The following is a 14,316-nucleotide window of genomic DNA, read 5'->3' as shown; positions in this document are numbered from 1 at the left end:
GTCTTGCTCTGTAGCCCAGGCTGGAGTGTGGTGGTGGGATCTTGGCTCACTGCAACCTCCGCCTCCCAGGTTCAAGCGATTCTTGTGCCTCAGCCTCCTGAGAGCTGGGACAGCTCTAATACAGGTGCCTGCTACCACACCCAGCTAATTTTTTGTATTTTAGTAGACAGGGTTTCACCATGTTGCCCAGGGCCCAGTGGCTTCTTAACTGCCAGATGTGGTGGTCTTTTTTTATTGTTTATTCTAACAGGAAGAATATTGATTATTCAAGAATGTTGAACTATTTTGATGCCATTGATCAATCCCTATTTTTGAAATTTTCTTCTTCCATGATAACTCTTTTAAAACACCTCTTCCCTCTCATCTCTTTCCCTCTTTTCTCCACTAACTTCTTTGCCTCAATTTAATCCTTCATCCTTTTGTTATTCTACATTATTATCAGCTGTGGGATGTGTGGATAGCCTGTGTTGGCAGGATTAACAAGTGGCAACATAACATAATGGTAAAGCGTTTTGATTCTGGAAGTTGAAATCCTGACTCCACCAGTTGCTAGCTATATGACCTTGGACTGATCCTCTCTGTGCCTTGGTTTTGTCATCCTTAAAATGGAGATTATAATAATACTTTTTAGGATTATTTGCACAATAGACAGGTTAATATTAAATGCTTAAAAGTGTACCCGGTGGCTGGGTGCGGTGGCTCACGCCTATAATCCCAGCACTTTGGGAGGCCGAGACTGGTGGATCACGAGGTCAGGAGTTGCGAGACCAGCCTGACCAACATGGTGAAACCCCATCTCTACCAAAAATACAAAAATTAGCCAGACGTGGTGGCATGTGCCTGTAATTCCAGCTACTCAGGAGGCTGAGGCAGGAGAATTGCCTGAACCCAGGAGGTGGAGGTTGCCGTGAGCCGAGATTGTGCCATTGCACTCCAGCCTGGGCGACAGAGTAAGACTCTATCTCAAAAAACAAAACAAAACAAAAAAAAACAGTGTACCTAGCACATAGTAACCAATCATTAAGCTTTTGCAAAATACACTCCACTTTTCTCACCTGTTGTCTTAATGTTTTCAGGCTGTTATTACAGAAATACCATGAACAGGGTGGCTTATTAATAACAGACATTTGTATCTTCAAATTCTAGAGACTGGGAAGTCCAAGATGAAGGCACCAGCAGATATGCTGTCTGGTGAAGGGTCATTCTAGCTCACAGATGGTGCCTTCTCACTGCACCTCACATGGTGGAAGGGGCAAACAAGCTCTCTCGGGCCTCTTTAGTAAAGGCTGATAATCCCATTCACAAGGCATGACCTACTCATCTCCTAAAGGCCCTACCGCTTAATACTGTTGCACTGGAGTTTATGTTTTAACTTACGAATTTGGGAGGGACACATATTCAGACCATAGCACCAGTCTGCCTCAGAACAGGGGATGACATGGCTTTCTGGATACTTTGTATTAAGCAAGATAATCTTAAGGTGATCCTACATTGCTCTGGAATTATTCATGCACACATTCAAAGAGTTAGCCTGTCCACTTTTTTTTTCTGTCATGTAGCCGTGGGTTTCTCTTTTCATATGATGTTTTATTTTTTTCTTTGTTTTTGAAACGGTGTCTTGCTCTGTTGCCCAGGCTGGAGTGCAGTGGTGCGATCTCCACACACTACAACCTCTGCCTACTGGGTTCATGCTATTTTCCTGCCTCAGCCTCCCAAGTAGCTGGGATTACAGGCACCCGCCACCACATCTGGCTAATTTTTGTATTGTTAGTAGAGATGGGGTTTCACCATGTTGGCCAGGCTGGTCTCGAACTCCTAACATCGGGTCATCCGCCTCCCTTGGCATTTACTCATTTTACAGAAAGCTCTGAGGGTGTACTGTATGCTGGGAATGCAACAAAAAACAAACTGGCAAAAATCCCTGCCCTTGTGGAGCTTATATGTTAGTCAAGGCGATGGACAATACATATTAACATATATGGTCTGCCATGTGGTGGTAATTAGTGTTATTGAGAATATAGTTCGAATGAGGGATAGGGAGAAAGCAGAGAATAGAAGGGGAAGTTTACATTTTTGGCTGGGGTAGTGGGAAAGGTTAGTGGTGTACTGTTAAACTAGTCCTCTGAAAGTTCTGATTTGTATTGTTTGCTGATTTCTGTGATAAATGGATTATTTACCATAATCATCAAAGCAAAACTCTGAGGTAAGTACTATTATGTGCCATTTTGCGAACAGGAAACTGAGACAGAGGTTAAAAAGCTTGTCACACAGTTAAATATTGTGGGGCAAGAATTTAAACCCAGGTGGTTTTAAAGGCTTCATTCACTAGGGTGATTTTGCCTCTCAAGGGACACTTAGCAATGTCTGGAGAGATTTGGTTGTCACAACTGGGGTACGGGAGTGGACAGGCTGCTAATGGCATCTAACAGGTAGAGGCTAGGAATACTGCTACACATCCTGCAGTGCATAGGATGCAGCCCCCTTCCCCAAAGACTTCTCGCCAAAATATATGAGTGTCAGCGTTGAGAGACCTTGCCCAAGAGCTCGAGTTGTTAATCACTGTGCAGTAATCAGAGTGACAGTGCCTTTTTTCCTTTAAGTTATCCAAAGTTTGATAAGTAGGTCTCCAGTAAATTTCTAGTTATTTTGATTTGGGATTTTTTTTTTCTTTTTTTGAGACAGAATCTCACTCTGCCGCCCTGGCTGGAGTGCAGTGTGGGATCTCAGCTTACTGCAACCTCTATCTCCTGGGTTCAAGCAATTCTCGTGCCTCAGCCTCCCACGTAGCTGGGATTACAAGTGCCCACCACCATGCCCAGCTAATTTTTTGTAATTTTAGTAAAGACAGGGTTTCACCATGTCAGCCAGGCTGGTCTCAAACTCCTGACCTCAGGTGATCCACCCGCTTCGGCCTCCCAAAGTACTAGGATTACAGGTGTGAGCCACTGCACCTGGCCTGGAAATTTATATTGAAAGTAATTGTACTGAGAGATATGTGCTTATTTACTGTTAGATAACTATTTAATTCATTGCCCGGGCACAGTGGCTCATGCATGTAATCCCAGCACTTTAGGAGGCCAAGCTGGGCAGATTGAGCTCAGGAGTTCAAGACCAGCCTGGGCAACATAGCAAAACTCAACACACACACACACACACACACACACACACACACAGATTTGTTGGGCGTGATGGTAGCAAAACTCAGCACACACACACACAGACACACACACACACACAGATTTGTTGGGCATGATGGTGCACACCTGTGGTCCCAGCTACTCAGTAGGCTGATGTGGGAGGATCACTTGAGCCTAGGAGGGCAAGGCTGCAGTGAGCTATGATTGCACCACTGCACTCCAGCCTGGGTAACAGAGCGAGACTCTGTCTCAAAAAATAAGAAGGAGAAGAATTTAATTCACTAACTTTCTTTGCATGTTTTAACATGTGCAGTGCTTGCAGAAATAGGATTTTTAAAACAGGTTTGAGGTATAATTTACATACCCATGAAATTTATCCATTTTAATTGTGCAATTCAATGATTTTTTTTTAAAGTAAATTTGTAGAGTTTTGCAACAATTAATACAATCTAGTTTTAGGACATTTCCATCACCCCTAAAAGATCTGAGTCTTCAGCCCTGGGCAGCTGTTAATCAGCTTTCTGTCTGTATAAAGTTTCCTTTTCTGTAAGTTAAATATAAATGTAATCATACAATATATAGTCTTTTGTGTCTAGCTCTTTTCTTTAACACTTTTTTTTGAGATGAAGTCTCATTCTGTTGCCCAGGCTGGAGTGCAGTGGCACGATCTCGGCTCACTGCAACCTCCGCCTCCCAGGTTCACATGATTCTCCTGTCTCAGCCTCCTGAGTAGCTGGGATTACAGGCTCACACCACCACGCCTGGCTAGTTTTTTGTGTATTTTTAGTAGATACAGGGTTTCACTATGTTGGCCAGACTGATCTCGAACTCCTGACCTCGTGATCCGCCCGCCTCGGCCTCCCAAAGTGCTGGGATTACAGGCTTGAGCCACCGCGCCCAGCCTCTCGTTAACACATTTTAAAGATTCATTCATGATGTAGCATGCATCGATAGTTCATTCCTTTTTGTTGTTGAATAATATTCCTTTGTATGGATGATGAACATATTGAATAATGCTGCTATGAACATGTCATACAACTCTCTGTGTGGACCTACGATTTTGTTTCTCTTGGATGGATAGCAAAACCATGGAGAGGAATAATTGTTTTCATTTTTTTGATATTTAGATTATTTCTAAATATGCTTAATAAGAGCACCAATCTGGCAGGGCGCGGTGGCTCACATCTATAATCCCAGGACTTTGGGAGGCCGAAGCAGGCAGATCACTTGAGATCAGGAGATCAAGACCAGCCTGGCCAATATGGTGAAACCCCGCCTCTACTAAAAATACAAAAATTAGCCAGGCATGATGGCACATGACTGTAGTCCCAGCTACTTGAGGGTCTGAGGCAGGAGAATCATTTGAACCTGGGAGGCAGAGGTTGCAGTGAGCCAAGATGGTGCCACTGCACTCCAACCTGGGTGACAGAGCCGGACACCGTCTCAAAAAAAAAAAAGAGCACCAATGAAGAATATTAAAACAGCCACCCAAGTTCTTTCTCGTGACTTCTAGTTCCCGGCACTTTGCCGGGTGTTAATGGTGGCCCAAAATCATGGGTGCTGTGGCTTTCTCCCTAAGGTGTCACAGGAGCTAAGGGTGCCGCTTAACAAACTGCAGAAGATGCAGGCAGATGAAGGACACCCGGTCTGCTGTGGCAGTGGAATGTGGCAGAAAAGCCAGCTGGGAGGGCAGGGAGCAATCCTGGAAAGCCTGACTGACCCCACCATTGAACAGGGTTTGGTGTGTCATTGCTTCTAGGCCTTTTCAGTGGACAGAACTGGGGTGGATATACACTCATTTATTTGAAATCATGCATTTGTTCCATACTCCAATCCAGCCCACCCCTTCTTTGCTCTATGGTCAAGTGAGTGAGAACAGGCGGCTACATTTTCAGCCTTGTTGCTCACCTCTTCCTTCTTCCAGTAGTCCCGTGTTGCTTCATACCTCTTCAGTACATGTACTTATTTAGACCCAGAGCCTTGGCTTTGAAATCAGAGAGCCCAGTTTCAAATGTGTCACTGCCATCTCAGTTTTGTGATTTGGGCATACCTCTGTCTGTGCATAGCGATAATAACTTCTATCTCCATGGGTGTGTGGTGAGGATAAACTTCTGTGCTTAGAGGAAACGTTCATTCCATGGTAGCTATTTTTTTATTAATTCTATACTTTTGAACCTATTATGCTGTCTATAATGCCCTGTTTTTTTTTCTTTTTAATCATTGGCAAACTTCTCATTCACTGAGACCCAGCTTGTCACACCTCTGAAGACTGCTGATATCCTCAAGATGTTCCTTACTCCCTTTCCTTGCTACTACTTTACTATGGATATATGAACAACATTATTGTGCTGATTACATGCAATAAATATTTATTGAATGAATGATACTAAAGTTCACATTTAAAATGCAAAAAAAATCAAAATACACATGATATGCTGTATAAGTAGCATAATGTTGATTTTTAAATCTAATGTGCCGTGGGTACATAGTAGAAAGCAGTGACTACCAAATTTGCCTGTGTTTTGGAATTTAAATGGGGAGTTTTAAAAAGGGTATTTCTGTGCCCCATTTTTAATTTACTGAATTAAACTTACTGCAAGATATAGTACTCCAGAAATCTTGGATTTCGATTTGCTTTCCCCAGCTGTTGAATGATTGGGGATAGATGAAATAAGATTGGCAAAATGTTGATAATGAAGCTGGGTAATGGATACACAAAGATTCATTATACTGTTCTATTTTGTTGTATGCTTAAAATTTTCCATCTTAGAAAATTAAAAAAAAAAAAAAAATTACCAGCCTGCATGTTGTCAGCCTGGCACCAGTCCTAACTATCATTTGGGAGCCACTATTCTCATTTGGATTTACAGTCACCAGAAACTTTACTGAGGACCCAGTGGTAAACCAACTATTGTATTCTGCCTTTGAGATACTTTGAATAGAGGCTAATATGCCATATGAATAAGGATAATCAACTGTAGTAATACCCTTACTACTGGTAAACATGGTAAAAGGAAGCTTCCTGTAGTTATTCAGCCATCATTATCCTAACCACTGAATATTCTATTCTCATTTTCTAGAGTCATAGCTTTTTTTGTATGTGTATTTCCTATCCCAAATGGCATATAAAAAGGGGGATGGGACATGTAGGGTGGCGTGAAATAAATGACAGAGCATTGACAAACATATTGTAAATATTCTGTTTCTTAGAATACAGTGAGGAGATGAATAATTTTCACCAGAAGCAAGTTACATCTTCCTTATATGTGTCTTCTACAAATTTCTAAAGAAGACTTTTTTTAAAGTAAATTTATCAATTAAATTAGCAGAACTGGACCTTTAGTGCTATGTATAAAATTTGAGCCAATGAAAAATAAATTAGTTACTATTAGTTGTTCTTTAATACTTTGCTAAGAAGTTTATTCATGTCTGTTAACATTTCTGTATTTCCTTTTGTATTTTTACTGTCTTTGATACTCATTCATGGATTAGAAGGGATTATAATGTGATAATAATAATGGCGTTTTACATGTTATATGTTATGGTCCCTTCTAATCCAGAAACAATGAATACCAGGCAATTCTACTTCTTTAGGATTTCAAAATCTGAAAGCATCTAACCTCAAATACTTACTAATTATAAAAGGGAAAGGCAGTAACTTTCCCTTTTGGTAACCAAGCAATACCATATTAACCAAGTGACCAAGGTTAACATCACAAGTACTAAAGCATATGTATATCATGTATCCTCTGATGTGTTGTACTGAGAAGGACACAATATCATTCCGTGGTATTACCAAAAATTCATAACTTCATTCCAGTCATTTAAAAAAATCAATCAGAGAAACTTTTTTAGATTGAAGGAGACTAAGGAGAAATAAAAATTATTATTATTATTATCTTGAGATGGAGTCCCACTCTGTCACCCAGGCTGGAGTGCAGTGGCACGATCTCTTGGCTTACCACAACCTCCGCTTCCTGGGTTCAAGTGATTCTCCCGCCTCAGCCTCCCGAGTAGCTGGGATTACAGGCATGCCTCACGATGCCCTGCGAATTTTTTTTGTATTTTTAGTAGAGATGGGGTTTCGCCATGTTGGCCAGGCTGGTCTCAAACTCCTGACCTCATGTGATCCACCCACCTTGGCCTCCCAAAATGCTGGGATTACAGGGGTGAGCCACTATGCCTGGCCACTAAAAATTAAATTTAATATGAGATCCTTGAAAGACAAAACAGATTAGAAAACACTGATTTGTATAGTCTTCTTTAATTAATAGTTTTATAACAGTGTTAATTTTGTGGTATTATTGATCATTGTCCTATGGTTATATAAGATGTTACTATTAGAGGAAGCTCAGTGAGAGGCATATGGGAATTCTCTGTACTATTTTTACAGTTTTTCTATAAATCTAAAATTAGTTCTAAATAAAAAGTTTTAAACATCAGCACAAACTGGAAAAAACTGCACTTCCTGTGACAAAGGGCTGATTTTTTCTTTTTACATAGATCTCATAAAAATCAGTAGGACAAAACAGACGTGGAAAAATGGGCAAAGGATATAAACAAGTGGTTTATGGAAAAAGAAGTACACAGAACCAATAAATATATTAAAACATACAATCCTTTTCATAACTCAAGAAATGGAAATTAAAACAAGATATTTTTACTTTTTGGTTTGTCAGTGATGGAAAGTTTGGTAACACCCAGTCACCCTTATTACATAACCCTGTATAAATTGTTACATACCTTTTAGAAGGCAAGTAGCAATTCCCCTGTTAGGAATTTACCCTACAGCAATGCTGTAACAGCTATATATACATTAGTGTTCATTGTAGTAATGTTTTTAACAGGAAAAAAATGGCCCATCCGTAGAGTAGCTAAATAAAGAATGAAACATTCACATGATGGAATTCTCTGTTACACTAAAAAGAGTGAGATAGCCTAGTGCAAGCTGAGTGCAGTGGTTCACACCTGTAATCCAAACACTTTGGGAGCCTGAGGCAGGAAGATCTGTAGCCCAGGAGTTTTAGGTTTGAATGAGCTATGATCGCACCACTGCACTTCAGCCTGAGTGACAGAGTGAGACCTTGTCTCTGTATTTTAAAATAATAGTAAAAATAATAAAGTAAATCTTTTTGTGCTTTGGGAAGAGTTCCAGGATATACTATAAACTGAAAAGTAATGATACAGAACAGCATGTATAGGATGCTTGCATTTGTGTAGTAGTTTTTTAAAGTATATATGTGTAATAAGTACATTTGGAATGGGAAAAAAAACTTTAATATAGTATCTTGATGGGAGAGAGCCCTGGAATTGAAGGGCAGGGGAGGCTTACTTTTCCTTTTATACCTTTCTTTAAGGTCTAATTTTTAAAAATTCTATACATATTCCTTTAAAAAAATCAATAAAAACTTAAAAGAAAAATATACTTCATAAAATTTTTTTGTAAAGATTTTTTTACTCTGTTACCTAATAATAACTATTATTAGCCAAGAGCATTCGAGCACTTTTTATATATAATCTCAATTCATTAATTTGTTATAATTTACTTTTTATAGTTTCTTGTGAAATATGAAAGTTAGATTTTTTAATAAGAATTTTAGCATATGGGCTTGTGTATCACTGGTTAGTATTCATCAGCCACTTGGTATGTTTGTTAAAAGCTGCAGAGGCTGAAACCCTAGACTCTGCTGTAGTAAATCAGAGATAATGTCCTGGAATTTGAATTTTAAAAGAGTTCCAGAGATGATTCTTATTGCAACTTTAATACACTGCTTTACGTCACTGGTGGTGGTGTTTTTTTGTTTTGTTTGTTTTTTGTTGTTGTTGTTGTTGTTTTTTGTTTTTTTTTTTTTTGCTGTTGTTGTTGTTTTGTTTTGTTTCTAAGACAGAATCTTGCTCTGTCACCCAGGCTAGAGTTCAATGGCGCAATCTTGGCTCACTGCAACCTCTGCCTCCCAGCCAGGTTCACGTGGTTCTCCTGCCTCAGCCTCCCAAGTAGCTGGGATTACAGGTGCCTGCCAGGTGGTGGTTGTCTGAAAATTTATTTTATTTCCTTTCAGTGTAATGTTAGAAATTACCCTGCTGGTACCTAGAGTCCATTTTCATCCATTGTTTTTTAAAATAAATGTTCTTAAGCTGTCTATTTAACCTTACTTACACTTCATTAGAAAATACCTGTGTGTCAACCATACATATTTTATGAATTTTTTTCTTGTAGTTGATCACAGCCGAGTTAAATTGACATTAAAGACTCCTTCACAAGATTCAGACTATATCAATGCAAATTTTATAAAGGTATGTACTAATTTTAAATGGTGTTTCTCTGCCGTATTAATGTCTTTGTACACACTAGTTTTGTAAAAACTTTTTGAATTGCTCGAACATGATACCAATAGCAAAAGAAATAAAAATAAAACCACTGCCCTGGCACAATGTTTTTATATGCTTTCCTTCTAGCTTCCTTATTCATTAAAGATAAATAGTTTCTACTTAGTTTTATGATTGCAGAGATAACATTTTCGTTTTTATTTCTTCTTTCCCATGGAAGTCATTACCTATTACTAAATTATTTTCTGAGTTATCCCTTTGGGTTTGTGTGCACAAATGAACATCATCATTCCCTGTTGTTGACCCATATAGGTTGTTTCCAAAGTTTTTAAATGATAATATTGCAATAAACATCTTTGTTCTTTTGAATAATTTCTTAGGATAAATTACTAGGGGTGGGATTACTGGATAATACTGATTTAAAATTCTAGAACACAGCTTTAAATGTAAAACTTTTGGCAGTTGTCACTGTTTCAGGTGGCAACCCGAAATTCAAGATTAAATAGTCCCTTTTATATAACCTTTGATGAAAAGCAGTCAAGTTCTTTTTTTCTTTTTTTCTTTTTTTTTTTTTTTTTTTTGAGATGGAGTCTCGCTCTATCGCCCAGGCTGGAATGCAGTGGCGCTATCTTGGCTCACTGCAAGCTCCGCTTCCCGGGTTCACGCCATTCTCCTGCCTCAGCCTCCGGAGTAGCTGGGACTACAGTCGCCCGCCACCACGTCCAGCTAAATTTTTGTATTTTTAGTAGAGATGGGGTTTCACCGTGTTAGCCAGGATGGTCTCGATCTCCTGATCGAGGGTGACCTGTGATCCACCCGCGTCTGCCTCCCAAGGTGCTAGGATTATAGGCGTGAGCCACTGCGCCCAGCGTCAAGTTCTTTATAGTTATCAGTAGAGATAGATGCAGAGTGCCACTTGATTCAGTTTAAATAAAAGGCTTTTTTTCCATCAGCTAATCTGTGGTTTTTAATCTTCCAAGTGATATGATAGTATAATTTTCATTTATTTTATATATGGTGTTTATACATATTTTCATGTTTTTGTTGATAAAAATGTTAACTGATAAAAGTTTATGTGAGGCCGGGCACGGTGGCTCACATCCGTAATCCCAGCACTTTGGGAGACCTAGGCGGGTGGATCACCTGAGGTCGGGAGTTCGAGACCAGCCTGGCCAACATGGGGAAACCCAGTCTCTACTAAAAATACAAAAATTAGCCGGTCATGGTGGCGCATGCCTGTAATACCAGCTTCTCGGGAGACTGAGGCAGGAGAATCACCTGAACCTGGGACGTAGAGGTTGCAGTGAGTCAAGATCGTGCCAGTGCACTCCAGTCTGGGCGACAGAGTGAGACTCCGTCTCAAAAAAAAAAAAAGTTTATGTGGTAAAACTAGTATCTATGTCAATCTTCAGCAGTCGTGGTTTTAAATAAAAATTTCTTTTTTTAACAAAGTTAAAACCAAAATGAATACATTAAATAAAAACTAATAAATTGATAGTTTGCTATTTCAGATGTTGTCAGTGTTCATACTCTTTTATAAGGGTGTTTGTTAAAAGTTATAGTTTTTACTTATGCTTAATGACACTGATTCATTGTATGAGTCAGTTATGTGCCAGTTTAGTATTTTAGTCAGTGACTCTGTTTGGTATATTCTCATGTTCATTATTAAAAACCTGTATAGTAGATGCTTGATAAACTTTTGAGTTGAATAGATAATGGAAGGTAGCTATGGAAGAAACTAAGAAAGAACTCTTCACTAGTTTTAGTATTGTTTTAGAATCAGAGCATGCTCTGTATTTCTGCCAGTTAGCTTTGTTGAGTAGGTATTAGGGCTTTTGTTATTAATGCCTAGGTAAGTAATTTTAATTAGCATAAGGCGGTTCTTAAATACCTATTCTGTGCACCATATCTAGTAAACAGACGAAAGTAATAGCAGTCATCAAAAGCTTAAGTGAGTTGAATATATTTTGCCATGCTTTAATATACTATGAAAGACACATTATTTGGAAATGGTTTAAGTTAAAACAACAATATTACTAATACAATTTGAAACCTTATATTTTAGGTAATGAAATATTTTTGGTAATCAAAATAAATGTGAAATTTGCTTTTAACCATTTTTAGGGCGTCTATGGGCCAAAAGCATATGTAGCAACTCAAGGACCTTTAGCAAATACAGTAATAGATTTTTGGAGGATGATATGGGAATATAATGTTGTGGTAAGTAATTTACTTTTCACAATAAATTTTGAGAAATATTTATGTAATGTCGTAGGATATTTTACTGAATAAGGAATTAGGGGATTTTTTTAAAATCCATAATTATGTTTACTTATTGCTGATGTTTACTAAAAAGATGGACCCATTTTTAGGATGTCTCATTAAGTTTTTACAAACTAGGCTAAATATTTTAAGAAGAAGGTGTGATAATAATTTAAATCTTGTCCTAAGTCAGTAAGTAATGATGCAGCTATCAAACAACTTATAAAAAGCAGAAAAGGATTCGTGCTTTAATAGGTCAGTAAAATACTTGATAGTACAGTTATACTCATTTGAGTCCCTCTTCTCAGGAAAATGTATATAAACACATAACTATAAATAAACTATAAATATGCAGTGTAAGAGAATTTCATCCGTCCCTGGAGTTCATTCAGTGCCCTCTTGTTCTTTTGGATGAAGGGAAATAATATGCCCTTAGATTTAGAAGCAGAGAAATTAGTTAGAATACTGCAAAGAGCTACCCTATACTGCTCTGTAGTGTTCTTGAAACCTAACCATTGTGTGGATGTGGAAAATCAGTAATGTGAAACTTTCATTTTTGTCTTATGGCTTTTTAATGGAATTGTAATGATTCTAAAGCATGACATCCTCTGGTCTTTGAAAGATTAATAAAAGGGGGGAATTTTCCAGTTATTTATATTTGCTGTACTTCACTTTAAAAACTAGATGTGCTTGGGGATTGCGAAAGAGCATGAAGAAACTCTCTGGATGATGGGAACATCCTGTATCTTGATAAGATTTGTGTTGCACAGATGTGTGTATTTGTCCAAACTCGGAGAATGTTCACTTTAGGATTTGTGCATTTCATTATATGTAAAATTTGCCTCAAGAGAAAAATACTGGAAACAATATAAAAATTATGTTCTAGATTGGCTGGGCGCAGTGCAGTGGCTCATGCCTGTAATCCCAGCACTTTAGGAGGCCAAGGCGGGCGGATCACGAGGTCAGGAGATCGAGACCATCCTGGCTAACACGGTGAAACCCCGTCTCTACTAAAAATACAAAAAATTAGCTGGACGTGGTGGCGGGCACCTGTAGTCCCAGCTACTCAGCAGGCTAAGGCAGGAGAATGGCATGAACCCGGGAGGCAGAGCTTGCCGTGAGCCAAGATAGCGCCACTGCACTCCAACCTGGGCAACAGAGCAAGACTCTGTCTCAAAAAAAAAAAAAAAATACTGTGTTCTAGATAATAATATGCATGCTGAAGTATTTTGGGGAGCATGTACTGATGTTCACAACTTACTTTGAAATGCATTTTTAAAATAAGATGGATTGATAGAGGGATAGCTATGTGATAAAACATGGTGAAATGTTAATGATAGAATATAGGTGACGGCTATACAATGTTTACTGTAAAATTCTCAACTATGCTGTGTGTTGGAAAGTTTACATTATAAAATGGGGAAAAGCAGGTGTGATCAACTTTTAAAATGGTGTTAAACGCATTCAATATTTAAATAATTGTAAATGTATTTTTAATAGTGCTATTTATAATTAGGTAAATATCCTAAAAGTGATATTTTAATATAATTTCAGAAGTCACAAAGTAAATCTCTAAGATTTACCTGATTTAATTCAAACCAAAAAAATCATGTTAATTGGAACCAATTTAATTTGTTGCTATATCGTTAGCCCTTGTTTGGAAAGTCTAATTTTGATAATTTCTTTAATTTACACATTTAATATTGAAACTACTTTTTTAGGCAAGCCAATTATACTTCTTAGGGTGCAAAATTCTTGAAATCTGTGTTTTATTAAAAAGTAAAATTGTGTTTAACTGATACAGTCTTTATTTCACGCCCCACCATCACTTTTTAGATCATTGTAATGGCCTGCCGAGAATTTGAGATGGGAAGGGTATGTATAATCTATTCCTCTTACTATTTCATCTTTAGGGATAAATATTCTTGGTCTTTTATTATTATAGTCTGAATATAAGCAGTTAATGTAGATACTTCTTTTATCTTGGGGTTCTGCTGTTGCTTTTATTTCATACAAGGGACAAAATAATCTCTCAAGCATGTTGTTTTCTTTTATATTTTCTAAGTATGTTTTATCACACACAGGCATACCTCAGAGATATTATAGGTTCAGTTCCAGACCACCACAATAAAGCAATTCAAACAAATTTTTTGTTTTCTTAGTGCATATAAAAGTCATATTTATACCGTATTATAGTCTGTTAAATGTTCAGTAGCATTATAAATATAAAACACATCATGCCTTATTTTATTTTTTTATTTTTTCTAGACAGTCTCACTCTGTTGCCCAGGCTGCAGTGCAGTGGTACAATCTTGGCTCACTGCAACCTCTGCCTCCCAGGTTGAAGCGATTCTCCTGCCTCAGCCTCCTGAGTAGCTGGGATTATAGGCGTGTGCCACCACACCCGGCTAATTTTTGTAGTTTTAGTAAAGATGGGGTTTCACCATGTTGGCCAGGCTGGTTTTGAACTCCTGACCTCAGGTGTTCTGCCCACCTCGGCCTCCCAAAGCGCTAGGATTATAGGCGTGGGCCACCGCTCCCGGCCTTCCATGCCTTAATTTAAAAATAATTTATTGCTAAAAAATGTTAA

General features: G+C 38.3%; 1 protein-coding gene across 6 annotated transcripts in view; it reads left to right on the top strand.

The window, feature by feature from the left end:
* Nucleotides 1-14,316, top strand: part of PTPN12 (protein tyrosine phosphatase non-receptor type 12) — a 109,876-nt gene that overhangs the window by 34,876 nt on the left and 60,684 nt on the right. For all 6 annotated transcript variants that reach the window (XM_055283462.2, XM_055283469.2, XM_063641547.1 and 3 more), the window contains exons 3-5: nucleotides 9,355-9,431; nucleotides 11,589-11,684; nucleotides 13,563-13,601. In XM_055283462.2, coding sequence (XP_055139437.1) covers nucleotides 9,355-9,431; nucleotides 11,589-11,684; nucleotides 13,563-13,601 — 212 coding nt within the window. The remainder of the gene's footprint in view (nucleotides 1-9,354; nucleotides 9,432-11,588; nucleotides 11,685-13,562; nucleotides 13,602-14,316) is intronic.

Source organism: Symphalangus syndactylus, chromosome 6 (assembly GCF_028878055.3).
Source record: "Symphalangus syndactylus isolate Jambi chromosome 6, NHGRI_mSymSyn1-v2.1_pri, whole genome shotgun sequence".
NCBI lineage: Eukaryota > Metazoa > Chordata > Mammalia > Primates > Hylobatidae > Symphalangus > Symphalangus syndactylus.
The sequence above is the reverse complement of the archived record's forward strand: the minus strand, read 5'-3'. Positions and strand labels throughout refer to the sequence as shown.